The sequence below is a fragment of the Oncorhynchus gorbuscha genome, linkage group LG13 (assembly GCF_021184085.1).
Source record: "Oncorhynchus gorbuscha isolate QuinsamMale2020 ecotype Even-year linkage group LG13, OgorEven_v1.0, whole genome shotgun sequence".
NCBI lineage: Eukaryota > Metazoa > Chordata > Actinopteri > Salmoniformes > Salmonidae > Oncorhynchus > Oncorhynchus gorbuscha.
In genome coordinates, this window is record NC_060185.1 from 78702371 (window position 1) to 78723845 (window position 21475).

The 21475-nt window shown below is 44.2% G+C and overlaps 1 protein-coding gene across 2 annotated transcripts in view; it reads right to left on the minus strand.

The window, feature by feature from the left end:
• Positions 1 to 966: 966 nt before the first annotated feature.
• Positions 967 to 21475, minus strand: part of LOC123993572 (integrin alpha-6-like) — a 28162-nt gene continuing 7653 nt past the window's right edge. Inside the window, exons 7-25 of one of the 2 annotated variants that reach the window (XM_046295875.1) lie at positions 14417 to 14613; positions 14203 to 14291; positions 13947 to 14074; positions 13676 to 13765; positions 13524 to 13588; positions 13236 to 13381; positions 12891 to 13034; positions 12613 to 12734; positions 12138 to 12294; positions 10734 to 10817; positions 10554 to 10633; positions 10337 to 10411; positions 9760 to 9862; positions 9420 to 9596; positions 9104 to 9208; positions 3017 to 3127; positions 2784 to 2891; positions 1989 to 2114; positions 967 to 1698 (exon numbers count right to left, since the gene is read on the minus strand). In XM_046295875.1, coding sequence (XP_046151831.1) covers positions 1597 to 1698; positions 1989 to 2114; positions 2784 to 2891; positions 3017 to 3127; positions 9104 to 9208; positions 9420 to 9596; positions 9760 to 9862; positions 10337 to 10411; positions 10554 to 10633; positions 10734 to 10817; positions 12138 to 12294; positions 12613 to 12734; positions 12891 to 13034; positions 13236 to 13381; positions 13524 to 13588; positions 13676 to 13765; positions 13947 to 14074; positions 14203 to 14291; positions 14417 to 14613 — 2209 coding nt within the window. In that variant the 3' untranslated portion in view covers positions 967 to 1596. The remainder of the gene's footprint in view (positions 1699 to 1988; positions 2115 to 2783; positions 2892 to 3016; positions 3128 to 9103; positions 9209 to 9419; positions 9597 to 9759; positions 9863 to 10336; positions 10412 to 10553; positions 10634 to 10733; positions 10818 to 12137; positions 12295 to 12612; positions 12735 to 12890; positions 13035 to 13235; positions 13382 to 13523; positions 13589 to 13675; positions 13766 to 13946; positions 14075 to 14202; positions 14292 to 14416; positions 14614 to 21475) is intronic. The other variant, XM_046295876.1, reaches the window with a different exon arrangement.

The following is a 21475-nucleotide window of genomic DNA, read 5'->3' on the forward strand; positions in this document are numbered from 1 at the left end:
AAGGTTTAGTATTAAAAAAAAGAATGGGGTGTGGATAGGAGATGTTACAGGAGATGTCTTTAAACTTTTGCATGAACTTTTCTTTAAGACAACAAAATTACAATAGCAGCTTGGTTGAATGAGCTCTGAATTAAGGAGGATTAGTGTTAAATATATGTGAGAGTGATTGATAAGAGTGAAAATGGAGGTGTGGTGAGCATCTTAACCCTATATTAAAGTCAAATTAAATGTAGCTTACAGACAATTATTTTCTGAATGTCTCATATCATTTACAGCAAGGGAGAAAGTGAATGTTTATGACTGGGAACTTCAATAAAACTGATATGACGATGACAAAAGACTGGTTAAAGATGAGAAAAAGAAGCCAAGGAAATGTAAGTCTCCACCAAGCATAGAGCAAACAGCAAGTATTAAATCATAACTTAATACAATAAAAAGCTCTACAAAGTAGAGACAGATCGACTTGATTCAAAAGAGACAGATTGACTTGATTTAAAAAGAGATGAGAGGTTGAAGAAAAGGGAAAGGTAATGAAAGTGTATAAAAAGAGAGGAGAGAGAAGTGTAATAAAAAAGGAAAGATGGTTAATAATAAGAATGTATTGAGAACATTCAAGCACATTTTTTTTGTTGAATGACCAATTGCAGCATCCCTTGTTTGAGGGAATTGTATTTCTTTTTTATTTAACTAGGCAAGTCGGTTAAGAACAAATTCTTATTTTACAATGGTGGCTTACCCCGGCCAAACCCAGACAACACTGGGCTAATTGTGCGCCGCCCAATCACGGCCAGATGTGATGCAGCCTGGATTCAATCCAGGTGCTGCAGTGCCGCCTCTTGCTCTGAGCTGCAGTGTCTTCGACCACCGTGCCACTTGGGAGCCCAGTATGTTTACTAAGGTTCTTAACCTTGTATGTTAGGATAGTAAATCTGTGTGGGAGTGGTTATGTACGCCAGGTCTAAATATGGATTTTGACTGTTTATTAATGAAGCATCATTATTAAAATAAACAATGATAGATGCTTTTGACTATCAAAGTGCACAATTCAAATTAATGAGTGGTCACTGGATGGCGATTTGTTTTTATTCAAAAAACATTTGGTTTCTAGTCTGTTAGTGGAACCACTATGACCTCATATCAACACTCCCATATAAGATACCACATTCCATTACTGTAAAAGGATAGTCAGTACAACTTTAAGATGTAACAATTTTGGGAAATAGATTACTCCGTTTCATTAAACTGTCAAGAAAATGTTGTGCCTGTAAATTCATTTGGACTGTTTTCAGAATTCAAGTCTCTTCTGGTAACTGTATTATTGCTACCAGTGGATCTAATGTTCAAGCTCATATTTGTATTAATATCCACATGGCAGTCAGACAGATTCACAGGTACAGTATGACATCAACACAACCATTAAAACAAACACGTAATTTAAAAACAACAACTGAAATCCATGACATTTTATGTACGTTTAAGACGTTTCAAAGAGGTGCTAAACTTGTAAACATTTGTGTACATACACAATCTTAAAATGAGCTTTTCACTAGTCTGCTCAATTAATTATATCATTGAAGTGTATACAATTCTCTGTGCCTATGCAGTTGGATCCAAAGATGAGTCTCCTCTAATGGGGTGACGTTCCTCTGTGTTCTTCTGCATGACGTAGTACTTCTTAGCCACAGGGTACTTGATGCACTACATTAGGATCAAATAGACAACTTTATTTGTAGCCGGGGTAAGCACACACACTCAAAATAAAGATTCTCACAGAAGTTTCAATATTCATATCAATATTTGGATTCCACCAGAGGAGGCTGTTGGGAGGAGCTATAGGAGGAAGGGCTCATTGTAACGGAATAACGGAATAAATGGAACAGAGTCAAACATGTGGTTTCCATTTTTGAAGCGTTTGCGTTCCATTTAAGCCCGTCCCTCTATAACTCCTCCCACCAACCTTCCACAGTGTGTATTACACATTGTGTTACCTTCCACAGAAGAAAGCTGAGCAGAGCCAGAAGTAGCAGTCCTACCATTACAGAGAGGAAGATGACCCACCAGGCGACCTTAGCCCAGATGGCAGCCTTCCTCTCAGGGAACACTGTCAGCCTCACCTGCAAACACACCATCAAACTGAAGGTGCTTTACAGTATTTAGTTGAGACAGCAAACACTCCATCATGCCATCAAAATGAAGGTACTTTACAGTATTTAGCTGAGACAACAAACACTATCAAGCCATCAAACTGAAGGTACTTTACAGTATTTAGCTGAGTCGATGAACACATGACATTCTTGAAAAGAGACTGGTGAGAGTGTATGTATGCTGCACAGTGTGAGAGGGTGTGTGTGGTTAAATGGGCAGTGGTAATTACATCAGCTACATTGATCTGTGATTCCAGATTAGTAGACCAATTTCAACCAAACCAAAAAACAACATCAATTTAGATTACAGGATTAGTCACTAAGTATGGAAAGCAATTCCATACAGATATGTATGAAAAAGTATGCTACAAAACAACCAGAAAGTAAATAATAATAGTTGAAAACTATTTAAACTCTAAAGAACAATAATGTAGTTCTCTGAAGATAGATCCGGTATCCTTCAGTGGCAAGGAAAAATAGTAAATGTAAACTTCTTAACTTAAACACATAGGCCATTATTATATTTCTAAGTTGACGTGTGGAATTGTTTTAAGATGGTCATACTATGGATCATTTAGCTATTTGAACACATAGGCCATCATTATATTTCTAAATAAACAAGCATAAGCATGTTTGTACCTGGGTTCCAGATTTCTCAGTCTTCCTAAGCCCAATATTCTCTGCAGAGTCTGTCAAGCTGAGAGTGGCATCCAGCACAATGTCCAGGTAGTTTAATGAAATGTAGTCCTATGATGGGATACGCAGAGAACAAAGAAACTGCACTGAAACTGGACGACACAATGTCTATGCAACAGAATTAGGTGTTATGTACATGAAGAACCTGTAGTAACAAACATAAGGGAAATAGGCACCTCAAGGAAAGTACTGTTCCAAAGGCGAGCTTGAAGAAACACCACTGCAGTACTGTCCAAACCCAGCAGAGGGCAACGTATCTCTACACATTTCAACTCGTCTGAGCATGTCTGCAAGAAAGTGAGCGGGGTTCAAAAATTAAGGTCTCCACTCAGCAATGACTTGGCAAAAACAAAACAAAAAATGACTTGTTTAGAATCTAAGATGGGGCAGGGGGGGGGGTTGATAAGCTGACATATGGTATTGTTTTAAGATGGTCATACTATGGACCCCTTTAGGTATCAAATATTCTGATTTTTTTATTTGATGAAATATTTACTACTAAACACCATAGAAGCGCATTACAAAACACATTCATAAATGGGAAAAAGGACAGTTAAAAAAGAAATCACAAGAAGCAAGGTTTTGAACTGTTTGTCCTAAATCTATGAAATATTTAAAAAATCTGGAAATATATATTTTTACACATTCTATACACATTTTGGGGTAGGCAAGAAGCTACCTTCCTACCTAGTAGTTTGGGGGTGGGGGTGGGGGTGCTGTGATTTTTCATAATTTTTGTTGTTGTTGCCTGCCCAACAAACTTCTATATTGGTTCGGTAATCCTATTGGTCTGCTAATACAGGACTAGTAAAGGCCCACTGTACTACTTTTGTGAAAAAATGGAAACTAAATATATTTGAGTAACTTGAGTCTGATAATTATCTGTACAAAACAGTTAATCTGATAATACTTGTGGAAAATTAAAAAAAACTTGCTTGATACATGTTTTCCAGTTCATTGAAATACTTTGCGAATGCAACTTTTTTCTATGTGGAAACTGAAATGGTCTATTCAATCCTTTTACTAGTCACTCTTAGCTAGAGCAACTTACAGTAGTGAGTGCATACATTTTCATACTGGTCACCCTTGGGATTCAAACCCACAACTCTAGCATTACATGCTCTACCATCTGAGCCACATTTACATTTACATTTAAGTCATTTAGCAGACGCTCTTATCCAGAGCGACTTACAAATTGGTGCATTCACCTTATGACATCCAGTGGAACAACCACTTTACAATAGTGCATCTAAATATTTTAAGGGGGGAGGGGGTGAGAAGGATTACTTTATCCTATCCTAGGTATTCCTTAAAGAGGTGGGGTTTCAGGTGTCTCCGGAAGGTGGTGATTGACTCCGCTGTCCTGGCGTCGTGAGGGAGTTTGTTCCACCATTGGGGAGCCAGAGCAGCGAACAGTTTTGACTGAGCTGAGCGGGAACTGTACTTCCTCAGTGGTAGGGAGGCGAGCAGGCCAGAGGTGGATGAACGCAGTGCCCTTTTTTGGGTGTAGGGCCTGATCAGAGCCTGGAGGTACTGAGGTGCCGTTCCCCTCACAGCTCCGTAGGCAAGCACAATGGTCTTGTAGCGGATGCGAGCTTCAACTGGAAGCCAGTGGAGAGAGCGGAGGAGCGGGGTGACGTGAGAGAACTTGGGAAGGTTGAACACTAGACGGGCTGCGGCGTTCTGGATGAGTTGTAGGGGTTTAATGGCACAGGCAGGGAGCCCAGCCAACAGCGAGTTGCAGTAATCCAGACGGGAGATGACAAGTGCCTGGATTAGGACCTGCGCCGCTTCCTGTGTGAGGCAGGGTCGTACTCTGCGGATGTTGTAGAGCATGAACCTACAGGAATGGGCCACCGCCTTGATGTTAGTTGAGAACGACAGTTTGTTGTCCAGGATCACGCCAAGGTTCTTAGCGCTCTGGGAGGAGGACACAATGGAGTTGTCAACCGTGATGGCGAGATCATGGAACGGGCAGTCCTTCCCGGGAGGAAGAGCAGCTCCGTCTTGCCGAAGTTCAGCTTGAGGTGGTGATCCGTCATCCACACTGATATGTCTGCCAGACATGCAGAGATGCGATTCGCCACCTGGTCATCAGAAGGGGGAAAGGAGAAGATTAATTGTGTGTCGTCTGCATAGCAATGATAGGAGAGACCATGTGAGGTTATGACAGAGCCAAGTGACTTGGTGTATAGCGAGAATAGGAGAGGGCCTAGAACAGAGCCCTGGGGGACACCAGTGGTGAGAGCGCGTGGTGAGGAGACAGATTCTCGCCACGCCACCTGGTAGGAGCGACCTGTCAGGTAGGACGCAATCCAAGCGTGGGCCGCGCCGGAGATGCCCAACTCGGAGAGGGTGGAGAGGAGGATCTGATGGTTCACAGTATCGAAGGCAGCCGATAGGTCTAGAAGGATGAGAGCAGAGGAGAGAGAGTTAGCTTTAGCGGTGCGGAGCGCCTCCGTGATACAGAGAAGAGCAGTCTCAGGTGAATGACTAGTCTTGAAACCTGACTGATTTGGATCAAGAAGGTCATTCTGAGAGAGATAGCGGGAGAGCTGACCAAGGACGGCACGTTCAAGAGTTTTGGAGAGAAAAGAAAGAAGGGATACTGGTCTGTAGTTGTTGACATCGGAGGGATCGAGTGTAGGTTTTTTCAGAAGGGGTGCAACTCTCGCTCTCTTGAAGACGGAAGGGACGTAGCCAGCGGTCAGGGATAAGTTGATGAGCGAGGTGAGGTAAGGGAGAAGGTCTCCGGAAATGGTCTGGAGAAGAGAGGAGGGGATAGGGTCGAGCGGGCAGGTTGTTGGGCGGCCGGCCGTCACAAGACGCGAGATTTCATCTGGAGAGAGAGGGGAGAAAGAGGTCAGAGCACAGGGTAGGGCAGTGTGAGCAGAACCAGCGGTGTTGTTTGACTTAGCAAACGAGGATCGGATGTCGTCGATCTTCTTTTCAAAATGGTTGACGAAGTCATCTGTAGAGAGGGAGGAGGGGGGGGGGAGGATTCAGGAGGGAGGAGAATGTGGCAAAGAGCTTCCTAGGGTTAGAGGCAGATGCTTGGAATTTAGAGTGGTAGAAAGTGGCTTTAGCAGCAGAGACAGAGGAGGAAAATGTAGAGAGGAGGGAGTGAAAGGATGCCAGGTCCGCAGGGAGGCGAGTTTTCCTCCATTTCCGCTCGGCCTTCCGGAGCCCTGTTCTGTGAGCTCGCATTGAGTCGTCAAGCCACGGAGCGGGAGGGGAGGACCGAGCTGGCCTGGAAGATAGGGGACATAGAGAGTCAAAGGATGCAGAAAGGGAGGAGAGGAGGGTTGAGGAGGCAGAATCAGGAGATAGGTTGGAGAAGGTTTGAGCAGAGGGAAGAGATGATAGGATGGAAGAGGAGAGAGTAGCGGGGGAGAGAGAGCGAAGGTTGGGACGGCGCGATACCATCCGAGTAGGGGCAGTGTGGGAAGTGTTGGATGAGAGCGAGAGGGAAAAGGATACAAGGTAGTGGTCGGAGACTTGGAGGGAAGTTGCAATGAGGTTAGTGGAAGAACAGCATCTAGTAAAGATGAGGTCGAGCGTATTGCCTGCCTTGTGAGTAGGGGGGGAAGGTGAGAGGGTGAGGTCAAAAGAGGAGAGGAGTGGAAAGAAGGAGGCAGAGAGGAATGAGTCAAAGGTAGACGTGGGGAGGTTAAAGTCGCCCAGAACTGTGAGAGGTGACCCGTCCTCAGGAAAGGAGCTTATCAAGGCATCAAGCTCATTGATGAACTCTCCGAGGGGACCTGGAGGGCGATAAATGATAAGGATGTTAAGCTTGAAAGGGCTGGTAACTGTGACAGCATGAAATTCAAAGGAGGCGATAGACAGATGGGTAAGGGGAGAAAGAGAGAATGACCACATGGGAGAGATAAGGATCCCTATGCCACCACCCCGCTGACCAGAAGCTCTCGGGGTGTGCGAGAACACGTGGGCGGACGAAGAGAGAGCAGTAGGAGTAGCAGTGTTATCTGTGGTGATCCATGTTTCTGTCAGTGCCAAGAAGTCGAGGGACTGGAGGGAGGCATAGGCTGAGATGAACTCTGCCTTGTTGGCTGCAGATCGGCAGTTCCAGAGGCTACCGGAGACCTGGAACTCCACGTGGGTCGTGCGCGCTGGGACCACCAGATTAGGGTGGCAGCGGCCACGCGGTGTGGAGCGTTTGTATGGTCTGTGCAGAGAGGAGAGAACAGGGATAGACAGACACATAGTTGACAGGCTACAGAAGAGGCTACGCTAATGCAAGGAGATTGGAATGACAAGTGGACTACACGTCTCGAATGTTCAGAAAGTTAAGCTTACGTAGCAAGAATCTTATTGACTAAAATTATTAAAAATGATACAGTACTGCTGAAGTAGGCTAGCTGGCAGTGGCTGCGTTGTTGACTTTGTAGGCTAGCTGACAGTGGCTGCGTTGTTGACACTACACTAATCAAGTCATTCCGTTGAGTGTAGTAGTTTCTACAGTGCTGCTATTCGGGGCTAGCTGGCTAGCTAGCAGTGTTGATTACGTTACGTTGCGTTAAAAGAACGACAATAGCTGGCTAGCTAACCTAGAAAATCGCTCTAGACTACACAATTATCTTTGATACACAGACGGCTATGTAGCTAGCTATGTAGCTAGCTACGATCAAACAAATCAAACCGTTGTGCTGTAATGAAATGAAATGAAAAATGTGATACTACCTGTGGAGCGAAGCGGAATGCGACCGGGTTGTTGAGTGCGGAAGTTCTATTCAGTAGACGTTGGCTAGCTGTTGGCTAGCTAGCAGTGTCTCCTACGTTAAGGACGACAAATAGCTGGCTAGCTAACCTCGGTAAATTAAGATAATCACTCTAAGACTACACACTCTAAACTACACAATTATCTTGGATACGAAGACAGCAAAGACAACTATGTAGCTAGCTAACACTACACTAATCAAGTCGTTCAGTTGAGTGTAATAGTTTCTACAGTGCTGCTATTCGGTAGACGGTGGACGTTTGCTAGCTGGCTAGCTGCTGGGCAGATAGCAGTGTAGACTACGTTAGGACGACGAAATACGAAGTTGCAATAGAAGTGCTGACTGTTTCACTTTGTTGTCCTCTTTCTTTTCCTTTTTCTTCTGTCCTTCTTTTGTCCTTATTTTGTCTTCCTTTCTTCTGTTAACTAGATATTTTTTGTTGTTATTCTTTGTAAGCTAGCTAGCTTCTTCCAGGAGAGTCCCTAGCAACTGCTTAGCAACAAGTAAACAATTCTGCTAGCAATTCACCTAGCTAAGATAACTGTACAATTTTATGAAAAAAAATAGTTAATTTTTCAAAAGCCTGTCTTGTTTAGTTTGTTCCTTGTTTTGTCTTCTATTGAGTCTTGCAGTTTTCTCTTGATTTTTTCGATGTACTTCACTCTAATCACATCACAAACCACTTGATGTTTCAATGTACTCAATTACTGTATTGTAAATAGTTTTTCTTCATGGTGATGGAAAGTCTACAGGTACAAACGTAGTAGATGACTAACCTACAGTATGTACAATACAGTAATGTACATGTACATGAAGTGGTTTGTAAGGATGGTTCATTAACACTGAAACAAAAAGTGGTTGTTTTCCATGTTATTTCATCAATAAAAATATTACATCTGATGTGGATGTTTTGTATCTTTTCCCATAAATTTGCATCTTTTGATGTAAATGTTTGAATGTTTAAATGTTTACCGGTTATCTTCATAAAGTTCCGTGACACTTGTGTTGGTCGCAGAGCAAAAGGGAGAACTCCATTGTGTTCACGAGCGCCTCAGCGGTCCATAGATTGATCATATTAGTGTGTAGCCCAAACTGTTTGGCAGCTACAGACAGAATTGGTTGATCGGCTGAAACCAACTTCAGACGAGTCTCCTGACACTTGTGGGGGTCGTACAGCAAAATGGAGAACACCATCAGGTTTGTGAGATTCTCCTCTTTCCATAATAGTTTGCATGTCAAACCGTTTGGATGCTACATACGTTTTTTTTATGAGAATACCGATTTTCAGGATGTCTCATGGTCTGACAAACACTGCTCTAACTTTGCCACCTTTCACCGCAGATGCAGAAGTGTGACACTGTCAGATGCTGTATCCTATGCAAAAAACAGATATCTCTATCTCTTAAATTGTTGGATTTTGATGGGGATTTTCTTTGTTATGCAATTTAGATTGACACACCGGTGCGTCAATTGACTCGAGTGGGTTAAACACATGATAGTTGCTTCAAATGAATGTTCTCTTACCAGAGTTTTGTATTTTCTTTTCTTTGACAGGAAGGAGAATCCATCCTCAGATGAGAATGCTTCCTGATGAGCATCTCGTCTTTTTCTTGAATTATCACGAGAGCCCTAGAGTTAAATATCATAATTAGGAAGATGTGCATTAACTACATCTTACAAACAGACAAAATAGGCAACTTACGCCAATTGTGTGAATGATAATGCATATAAATCATTGGTTACTACACCTCTCGCAAAAAAGAGCACTTGTGAAAGAGATTCACTCAAGATCCAGTAACCTATCGATATTACCTCAGAATTGATGCTCAGAAGAATTTACCTTTATATGTTGGACTGGACTGATCTCCGTTAGCGGAGAGCAGGGAACGTTCTGTATGCCTTCACTGTGGATCTGCACCAGGTACAGCAGCCATTTCCCCACTGCGTTCTCCTTGGGCCAGTAGATATTCAGCGACGCATTGGCAAAGGATTTCAGTGGCCTGCCCAAATTCCATATCTGTTAAAGTTGACAAATAGATTGACAAATATATGTATTTAATAAGCATATATTTCGGGGGAACATTTTATACGCCCAGTGCAGAGCAGTGTACAAATGCATATGGAATTTCGATAATCACCAGGGAACAATAGTATTTTGAACCACAAATCAATGAGCTCACCCTGAATTCATACTCCACAAGGGTTCCAATATCGTCCTCTGATTTCATGGCGCTCTCTCCCTTTACAGCTCCTCCAAAGCTGACCTGGGAGGGCCTGGCCAGTCTGAGAACAAACACATCTCATAAACCTTAATTCCTTCACCACATTAAGGTTTGCGTCCCAAATGGCACTCTATTCCCTATGTAATGCACTACTTTTGATAAGGTCCCATAGTGCTCTGGTCAAAAATAGTGCACTAAATATTGGAATAGGTTGTCATTTGTGACACAAAGTATATTTTCATGACAGGAGCACTTCAAATATGTTAGCTAAATGGGTGTTGTTTTTTTAAACCTTTATTTAACCAGGCAAGTCAGTTAAGAACAAATTCTTATTTTCAATGACGGCCTAGGAAACAGCCTGTTCAGGGGCAGAGCGACAGATTTGTACCTTGTCAGCTTGGGGGTTTGAACTTGCAACCTTCCAGTTACTAGTCCAATGCACTAACCACTAGGCTACCCTCCCTCCTCAATAAGCAACAGCAGAACAAATACAGCAACAGCAACAGCAGAATAAATACCATGTCTGTACACCCACCCAAATACTTGTAGGTGCAGCTCAAACACTACTTTGGCCTTTGCTTCACTTGCTTGTATCTTCTGCACACTTGTCCTGCAACCAAAATACTACTCTGTTAGAATAATCTGTGTGTGACTGGTGTAGAGCATACAAAAGAGACAGACTCAAATGTTACATTTATTACCCAGGGCTAATGAGTCCTCTAACAAACATTTATGTGCACTGTTATACTTACGTTTCAAGCTGCAAGGTAACATTTACATCAGTTGTGCTCAGAGAGATGCGGGAAGTGGACAATATTACATAGAAAGTAACCTAAGGGACACAAATGTCTCTTACTTACATTGGACAACTATTCAATTGTGGTATCATAGAAAAAATAAATGTCTTAGACATACACAACATGACTACTCACTTCAGCATCTCTTTTGAATGGGTTTCCCAGTTCACAGTCTGTCAGTGTACCATTGTCATTGGGGTTGCACTTCACTAGTACTTCCTGTAGGGTCAACATATCCAATCAGGGAGCCAGACTTTTGAGTCATATGATAGCAGCTGATAATTTAATGAAACTATAGGCAGTGATGTAAAAATATACACTACATGACCAAAAGTATGTGGAACCCTGCTTGTCGAACATCTCATTCCAATATAATGGGCATTAATATGGAGTTGGTCCAAACTTTGCTGCTATAACAGCCCACTCTTCTGGGAAGGCTTTCCGCTAGATGTTGGAACATTGCTGCGGAGACTTGCTCCATTCAGCCACAAGAGAATTAGTGAGGTCAGGCACTGATGTTGGGCGATTAGGCCTGGCTCGCAGTCGGCATTCCAATTCATCCCAAATGTGTTTGATGGGGTTGAGGTCAGGGATCTGTGTAGGCCAGTCAAGTTCTTCCACACCGATCTCGACAAACCATTTATGTGTGCTTCGTGCATGGGGGCATTGTCATGCTGAAACAGGAAAGGGCCTTCCCCAAACTGTTGCCAAAAAGTTAGAAGCACAGAATCATCTAGAATGTCATTGTATGCTGTGGCATTAAGATTTCCCTTCCCTGGAACTAAAGGGTCTAGCCCGTACCATGAAAAACAGCCGAAGACCATTAGTCTTTCACCAAACTTTACAGTTGGCACGTAGCATTCTCTTGGCATCTGCCAAACCCAGATTCGTCCATCGGACTACCACATGGTGAAGCGTGATTCATCTCTCCAGAGAACACGTTTCCAGTGCTCCAAATTCATGGTGATCTTAGGCTTGTGCGCAGCTGTTTGGCCATTGAAACCCATTTCATGAAACTGCCGACAATCAGTTATTATGCTGACAATGCTTCCAGAGGAAGTTTTGAACTTGGTAGTGAGTGTTGCAAGAGATGACAGATGATTTTTACGCGCTGCGCCCTTCAGCACTCGCCAATCCCGTTCTGACAGCTTGTGTGGCCTATCGCTTCGCGGCCGAGCTGTTGTTGCTCCTAGACGTTCCCACTTCACAATAACAACACTTACGGTTGACAGGGGCAGTTCTAGCAGGGCAGAAATTGGACCTGTAAGCAACGGGTGTGGCTGAAATAGCCAAATCCAGTAATTTGAAGTGTCCACATACCTTTGTATATATAATGTACCTATTTATTACCCTGGAACAATTATGGTATTGGTGATGTTTAACTTCAGAAATCAAGAAGATGGGTGGTCATATTTTCATTGATTTTACAGTATCCTGAATAGAATCGTGGCTAATTAACATTATTTTAACTACTAAGGCCAGTATACTGTACAGTGATTTTACCAAAAATGTATGGAACGGCGAAGGCCAGTGACTTACTGAAATGTGGTTGAAGTATAATGATGAGAATGAAAGAGAGTCAGGGAGTTTGATGATCAGATGACTCTGATGGGCATCATCACCCTCCCTATTGGTCACATTGACCTCCAAAGCTATGTCCTCATCTCCAGCAGAGATTACTGGAATACCTCTTTCACTAGAAAGACATGAGCCGTGTCATTACCAAAGCACTACATTGACTACAGCCATATTGAGCAGAGGAGGCTGGTTGGTGGAGATAGGAGGAAATGCTTATTGCAATGACAGGAATGGAAAGCTATCAAACACATGGAAACTCTTTGTTTGATATCTTTTCATATATTCTAACCCAGTCTTTACAAAGAGTGTGTCCTCCTATATCTCTACCCACCAGCCACCACTGCATTACAGGGTTCTTGTAACTGAATACATAATAAGTTGAATGTAGTCAAGAGGGACTTCTGGGTAACATTCTAATCACACATTTAGTTTCTACCTGGGCAGTGGGGTGAATACATCTTGACCCAGTAGTTTTGGTCTGGAACAGAACCTGTACTGTAGCTCCAAGTTACTTTGGCAAATGTTATCACTCCCACAACCTTTATTTATGAAGATAACCTGAAAAAGTTGAATTTAGTTCTTAAGACTCACAATAACTGTTTCATAACTACTAGGCTTATATCTCCACACACACACACACACACACACACGCACGCACGCACGCACGCACGCACGCACACACACACACACACAGGCACACACACACATGTTTACCTCTGAGGTGGCTGTACTCTGCTCATAGAGGCTGAGTATTGGAGTAAGTGCAGGCAGGGGACTCTTGCTTTCTGTCTTACTGTCATTCAGTAAGGACACAGAGACAGAGATGGGGATGCTGTGCAGTCTGTCCTTGATATCACCCTTGAACAGATGGAGAGAAATGGTACTGTATTTTCATGATCGAGGAAATAGTGGCTTTATAAACAAAGTGTGTTGTTGTCTTATGACCCATGGTTGTCCCTTGACCCTAGTCTATTTGGAGGAAAACACACTTTGATTTCTTCATGAACCACTGAATTAAGACTACAGTTGTGACGAGATGGAAAAATGCAGAGTCACTACCAATAGCTTGAGTTGGGTCTCAGTGCACTTCTCTTTGCCCTGCCCTGCTAGCTCCAGGACTCCCTGGGACTGAAACAGAAACGCCATCCTGGAGGAACGCCTCTGTTTCCTCGTCTCAGCGTCAGCCTCGAAGGCATAGTTGACAGCTATAGGAAGAGAATGCATCGCATAAGTTCCGGAAGCACAGTGTACATAAAGCGTCAAGAGTTCAGTGTCCATATTAGGACAGCCTCAATCTCAGCAGTACCAGGGCATGGTCATTTAGGAGGCTGAAGGTAAGGAACTTACTCAGTCTGGGGTTGTAGGATGGCGGCTGTGCTGTGTAGGTAAAGCATGCCCGTGCCTTGAATGTGCTATGCAGATGTAGACAATAATATGTTGGGTTTCATTACCTGCAGTGTATTGATATTTGTTTATATGTTGTTTCTTGAAAATCTTACCATTTGTGTTTGTCACAGTGCTCTGCCGCCATATTGATTGTACTTGGGGTGATTCGTAAGTCCTCTCTGATATTGACTACTGGCCTTGCCCTGTAAGCAAATCCAAGTAAATCAAAATGACCAGTGGACACCACCAAGTTCAACACTTGATGATGAGTAGAATATACTTGAATCAGGTGTGTTGAAACTAAAGGATATACTATAAATCCTGTGTCTTCTCTCAGGACTAAGATTGAGGATCACTGATATGATGTCATCAAGGCAAAGTTACCTGTAGACAAATATGGAATCTGAGAGTGATCCAACAGCCAAGTCAGGGTAATGATTGCCATCAATGTCTATTTTGCCAGTCAGAGAAAATCCAAATTGTCTCATATTATACGATTCTGCTGTTATAATCTATAATGACAAGAGATACTGTTTGTGACAAAATGTAGTTTGTGTTCAACATTCTTCAAACTTTCTTGAGAGATTGGGGTGGTCATCACTCAGATGCAGGTGTTCCAGTTTAATGTAAAGGCTCCCACCTGTGCTGTCTTTTTGTGGATTCCACCTGAGGAACCATAGTAAAGGTACACTCGACCTACACCATCATAGGGAGCCCCCACAGCAATATCTGTCAAGTAAAAAATTATGTTAAGGTCTGAATTTATGAGGGAGATGGGTCGCTAAGATGTTCCCAAAGCAGAGAGAAAGGTTTAAGTTAACTCCTCTGAAAGTAATGAAGGAACCTCAGCCAACCTTCATAACCGTCCTGATTGACGTCTCCAATGTTCTCAACTGCGAGACCGAACATGGAGTCTTTGTTCCCATCGAGACGGACAGGCTCAATCTTCTCCCACTGTCTTCCCCTGTTGTTGATGTAGATGTACACTGCCCCTCCGACCACCCCTTCTTTTAAGAAAAACTCGGGTGCCCCCACAGCAAGGTCGTCCCACCTGGAATCCCCAAAATACCCGACCAACAGAATTACATACAATATACAGGTCCAATGCAGTTGTTTCTATGTCAATATCAAATAATTGATATTGTCAAGTATTCATACCCCTTGACTTATTCCACATTTTGCTGTCTTATTGATTAAATATTTTTCTCACCCATCTACTCACAATACTCCATAATTTACATACGTATTCACACCCCTGAGTCAATACTTTGTAGATGCACCTTTGGCAGGAATTACAGCTGTGAATCTTTCTGGGTAAGTCGCTAAGAGCTTTGCACACCTGAACTGTACAATATTTGAACATCCTTTAAAAAAATTCTTCAAGCTCTGTCAAGTTGGTTGATGATCACTGCTAACATCCATTCTCTTATCTTTCCATTTCCATTCTCTTATCTTTCCATTTCCATTCTCTTATCTTTCCATTTCCATTCTCTTATCTTTCCATTTCCATTCTCTTATCTTTCCATTTCCATTCTCTTATCTTTCCATTTCCATTCTCTTATCTTTCCATTTCCATTCTCTTATCTTTCCATTTCCATTCTCTTATCTTTCCATTTCCATTCTCTTATCTTTCCATTTCCATTCTCTTATCTTTCCATTTCCATTCTCTTATCTTTCCATGGATTTTCAAGCCGATTTAAGTCAAACTGTAACTAGGCAACTCAAGAACGTTCAATGTCATCTTGGTAAGCAACTTCAGTGTATATTTGACCTTATGTTTAGGTTATTGTCCTGCTGAAAGGAGAATTTGTCTCCCAATGTATGTTAGAAAGCAGACCGAACCAGGTTTTCCTCCTGGATTTTGCCTGTGCTGAGCTCTATTCTGTTTCTTTTTATCCTTATAAACTCACTAGTCATTGCCGATGACAAGCCTACCCATGACATGTAGGCCGTCATTGTAAATAAGAATTTGTTCTTAACGGACTTGCCTAGTTGAATAAAGTTGAAATAAAACAAATTTAAAACATGATGCAGCCACCACCATGTCATGTTTGTCATTTATTATCATGTCTTGTCCCTGTGCTCCCCATTCTATTCGTTTCCCTCTGCTGGTCTTATTAGGTTCTTTCCCTCTTTCTATCCCTCTCTCTCCCCCTCCCTCTCTCACTCTCTCGCTCTCTCTTCTCTCTATCGTTCCGTTCCTGCTCCCAGCTGTTCCTATTCCCCTAATCATCATTTAGTCTTCCCACACCTGTTCCCGATCCTTTCCCCTGATTGGAGTCCCTATTTATTCCTTTGTGTTCCGTTCCTGTCCTGTCGGTTCCTTGTTTAGAATTCACCGTGCTGTGATTGCGTATCGCCCTGTCCTGTCGTGTTTTTGCTGTGATTGTGTATCGCCCTGTCCTGTCGTGTTTTTGCCTTCATCAGATGCTGCGTGTGAGCAGGTGTCTCTGTCAACTACGGCCTGCGCCTACCCAGCGACCTGCAGTCTGTGGCCGCTTCTCCTGTTATTCCCCTCTACAGACTAGAGGATTTCTGTTATTCCCTGTTTGGACTTGAATAAACTCTGTTTCTGTTAAGTCGCTTTTGGGTCCTCTTTCACCTGCATGACAGAAGGAACCGACCAAGGAATGGACCCAGCGACTTCAGACGCTCGTTACACTGCCGTCGAGATCCAAGGAGCCATGCTCGGCAGACACGAGCAGGAATTGTCTGCTGCTCGCCATGCCGTGGAGAACCTGGCCGCTCAGGTTTCCGACCTCTCTGGACAGTTCCAGAGTCTACGTCTCGTGCCACCTGTTACTTCCTGGCCTGCCGAGCCTCCAGAACCTAGGGTTAATAACCCACCTTGCTACTCCGGGCAGCCCACTGAGTGCCGCTCCTTTCTCACGCAGTGTGAGATTGTGTTCTCTCTCCAACCCAACACATACTCTAGAGAGAGAGCTCGGGTTGCTTACGTCATTTCACTCCTTACTGGCCGGGCTCGAGAATGGGGCACAGCTATCTGGGAGGCAAGGGCTGATTGCTCTAACAAGTTCCAGAACTTTAAAGAGGAGATGATTCGGGTTTTTGACCGTTCAGTTTTGGTGGGGAGGCTTCTAGGGCCCTGGCTTCCTTATGCCAAGGTGAACGGTCCATAACGGATTATTCTATTGAGTTTCGCACTCTTGCTGCCTCTAGTGAGTGGAACGAGCCGGCGCTGCTCGCTCGTTTTCTGGAGGGACTCCACGCAGTGGTTAAGGATGAGATTCTCTCCCGGGAGGTTCCTTCAGATGTGGACTCTTTGATTGCTCTCGCCATCCGCATAGAACGACGGGTAGATCTTCGTCACCGGGCTCGTGGAAGAGAGCTCGCATCAATGGTGTTTCCCTGCTCCGCATCGCAACCATCTCCCTCCTCTGGCTTTGAGACTGAGCCCATGCAGCTGGGAGGGATTCGCATCTCGACTAAGGAGAGGGAACGGAGGATCACCAACCGCCTGTGCCTCTATTGCGGAGTTGCTGGACATTTTGTTAATTCATGTCCAGTAAAAGCCAGAGCTCATCTGTAAGCGGAGGGCTACAGGTGAGCGCAACTACTCAAGTCTCTCCATCAAAATCCTGTACTACTTTGTCGGTCCATCTACGCTGGACCGGTTCGGGTGCTACATGTAGTGCCTTGATAGACTCTGGGGCTGAGGGTTGTTTCATGGACGAAGCATGGGTTCGGAAACATGACATTCCTTTCAGAGAGTTAGAGAAGCCTACGCCCATGTTCGCCTTAGATGGTAGTCATCTTCCCAGTATCAGATTTGAGACACTACCTTTAACCCTCACAGTATCTGGTAACCACAGTGAGACTATTTCTTTTTTGATTTTCCGTTCACCGTTTACACCTGTTGTTTTGGGTCATCCCTGGCTAGTATGTCATAATCCTTCTATTAATTGGTCTAGTAATTCTATCCTATCCTGGAACGTTTCTTGTCATGTGAAGTGTTTAATGTCTGCCATCCCTCCCGTTTCTTCTGTCCCTACTTCTCAGGAGGAACCTGGCGATTTGACAGGAGTGCCGGAGGAATATCATGATCTGCGCACGGTCTTCAGTCGGTCCCGAGCCAACTCCCTTCCTCCTCACCGGTCGTATGATTGTAGTATTGATCTCCTTCCGGGGACCACTCCTCCTCGAGGTAGACTATACTCTCTGTCGGCTCCCGAACGTAAGGCTCTCGAGGATTATTTGTCTGTGTCTCTTGACGCCGGTACCATAGTGCCTTCTTCCTCTCCGGCCGGGGCGGGGTTCTTTTTGTTAAGAAGAAGGACGGTACTCTGCGCCCCTGCGTGGATTATCGAGGGCTGAATGACATAACGGTTAGAATCGTTATCCGCTTCCCCTTATGTCATCAGCCTTCGAGATTCTGCAGGGAGCCAGGTGCTTTACTAAGTTGGACCTTTTAACGCTTACCATCTCGTGCGCATCAGAGAGGGGACAGTGGAAAACGGCGTTTAACACTCCGTTAGGGCATTTTGAGTACCGGGTTCTGCCGTTCGGTCTCGCCAATGCGCCAGCTGTTTTTCAGGCATTAGTTAATGATGTTCTGAGAGACATGCTGAACATCTTTGTTTTTGTCTATCTTGACGATATCCTGATTTTTTCTCCGTCACTCGAGATTCATGTTCAGCACGTTCGACGTGTTCTACAGCGCCTTTTAGAGAATTGTCTCTACGTAAAGGCTGAGAAGTGCTCTTTTCATGTCTCCTCCGTTACTTTTCTCGGTTCCGTTATTTCCGCTGAAGGCATTCAGATGGATTCCGCTAAGGTCCAAGCTGTCAGTGATTGGCCCGTTCCAAGGTCACGTGTCGAGTTGCAGCGCTTTTTAGGTTTCGCTAATTTCTATCGGCGTTTCATTCGTAATTTCGGTCAAGTTGCTGCCCCTCTCACAGCTCTTACTTCTGTCAAGACGTGTTTTAAGTGGTCCGGTTCCGCCCAGGGAGCTTTTGATCTTCTAAAAGAACGTTTTACGTCCGCTCCTATCCTCGTTACTCCTGACGTCACTAGACAATTCATTGTCGAGGTTGACGCTTCAGAGCAGAGGTAGGCGTGGGAGCCATTCTATCCCAGCGCTTCCAGTCTGACGATAAGGTTCATCCTTGCGCTTATTTTTCACATCGCCTTAGACTTCATTACCGGTCTGCCTTTGTCTGCGGGGAAGACTGTGATTCTTACGGTTGTCGATAGGTTCTCTAAGGCGGCACATTTCATTCCCCTCGCTAAACTTCCTTCCGCTAAGGAGACGGCACAAATCATTATTGAGAATGTATTCAGAATTCATGGCCTTCCGTTAGACGCCGTTTCAGACAGAGGCCCGCAATTCACGTCACAGTTTTGGAGGGAGTTCTGTCGTTTGATTGGTGCGTCCGTCAGTCTCTCTTCCGGGTTTCATCCCCAGTCTAACGGTCAAGCAGAGAGGGCCAATCAGACGATTGGTCGCATACTACGCAGCCTTTCTTTCAGAAACCCTGCGTCTTGGGCAGAACAGCTCCCCTGGGCAGAATACGCTCACAATTCGCTTCCTTCGTCTGCTACCGGGTTATCTCCGTTTCAGAGTAGTCTGGGTTACCAGCCTCCTCTGTTCTCATCCCAGCTTGCCGAGTCCAGCGTTCCCTCCGCTCAAGCGTTTGTCCAACGTTGTGAGCGCACCTGGAGGAGGGTGAGGTCTGCACTTTGCCGTTACAGGGCACAGACGGTGAGAGCCGCCAATAAACGCAGGATTAAGAGTCCAAGGTATTGTTGCGGCCAGAGAGTGTGGCTTTCCACTCGCAACCTTCCTCTTACGACAGCTTCTCGTAAGTTGACTCCGCGGTTCATTGGTCCGTTCCGTGTCTCCCAGGTCGTCAATCCTGTCGCTGTGCGACTGCTTCTTCCGCGACATCTTCGTCGCGTCCATCCTGTCTTCCATGTCTCCTGTGTTAAGCCCTTTCTTCGCACCCCGTTCGTCTTCCCTCCCCCTCCCGTCCTTGTCGAGAGCGCACCTATTTACAAGGTACATAAGATCATGGACATGCGTTCTCGGGGACGGGGTCACCAATACTTAGTGGATTGGGAGGGTTACGGTCCTGAGGAGAGGAGTTGGGTTCCGTCTCGGGACGTGCTGGACCGTTCACTCATCGATGATTTCCTCCGTTGCCGCCAGGATTCCTCCTCGAGTGCGCCAGGAGGCGCTCGGTGAGTGGGGGGTACTGTCATGTTTGTCATTTATTATCATGTCTTGTCCCTGTGCTCCCCATTCTATTCGTTTCCCTCTGCTGGTCTTATTAGGTTCTTTCCCTCTTTCTATCCCTCTCTCTCCCCCTCCCTCTCTCACTCTCTCGCTCTCTCTTCTCTCTATCGTTCCGTTCCTGCTCCCAGCTGTTCCTATTCCCCTAATCATCATTTAGTCTTCCCACACCTGTTCCCGATCCTTTCCCCTGATTGGAGTCCCTATTTATTCCTTTGTGTTCCGTTCCTGTCCTGTCGGTTCCTTGTTTAGAATTCACCGTGCTGTGATTGCGTATCGCCCTGTCCTGTCGTGTTTTTGCTGTGATTGTGTATCGCCCTGTCCTGTCGTGTTTTTTGCCTTCATCAGATGCTGCGTGTGAGCAGGTGTCTCTGTCAACTACGGCCTGCGCCTACCCGAAGCGACCTGCAGTCTGTGGCCGCTTCTCCTGTTATTCCCCTCTACAGACTAGAGGATTTCTGTTATTCCCTGTTTGGACTTGAATAAACTCTGTTTCTGTTAAGTCGCTTTTGGGTCCTCTTTCACCTGCATGACACACCATGCTTGAAAATATGAAGAGTGGTACTCAGAGATGTTTTATTTTCCCTAAACATAAGACTTTGTATCCAGGACATAGAAGTAATTTATTATTTTTGCAGTTTTAATTTAGTGCCTTCTTGCAAACAGGATGCACGGTTTTGAATATTTTTATTCAGTACAACAGGGATCATCAACTAGGTTCAGCCTCGGGACGATTTTTTCTTGACGGATGGTCCGGGGGGCTGGAACAGGCATGATCGGCAAGTAGCCTAGTGGTTAAGAGCATTGGGCCAGTAATCGAAAGGTCACTGGTTTGAATCCCCAAGCCGACTAGGTGAAAAATCTGTAGATATGCCCTTGAGCAAGGCACTTAACCCTAATGTATGTCGCTCTTGTTAAGAGTGTTTACTAAAATGTAAACATCACTACCACAGTGAAGCTGCTGCCTACATACCTGTAATCATCTGCCACTTTAATAAATGGAACACTAGTCACTTTAATAATGTTTACATATCTCCCATTACTCATCTCAAATGTATATACTGTATTCTATACTATCTATTGCATCTTAGCCTATGCCACTCTCACATTGCTCATCCATATATTTGTATGTATATATTCTTATTCCATTCCGTACTTAGAATTGTGTGTATTAGGTATTTGTTGTGGAATTGTTAAACATTACTTGTTAGATATTGATGCACTGTCGGAACTAGAAGCACAAGCATTTCGCTACACTCGCAATAACATCTGCTAACCATGTGTACGTGACCAATACATTTTTATTTTATTTGGTAATTACAAAAGGTTTGTAGACTGCAAGAAGCCCAAACAGATACTGTATAACATTTGACTAAAACATAATCCTTTCAAAAAATGGCTTTCATTTGTCTCTCAATTATGCGTGGGAATACTTGGGAAATTAAAATCTCTAGGAACTGATGTCCTGGTGTTTTTACAGTTTATTATGCCCCTTCCAAAAAAGTTGATAAACATATTTATTTAGATATTCTTATTCCATTCCTTACTTAGATTGTGTGTATTGTTGTGGAACTGTTAGATTACTTGTTAGATATTGCTGCACTGTCGGAACTAGAAGCACAAGCATTTCACTACATGCACAATAACATCTGCTAACCAT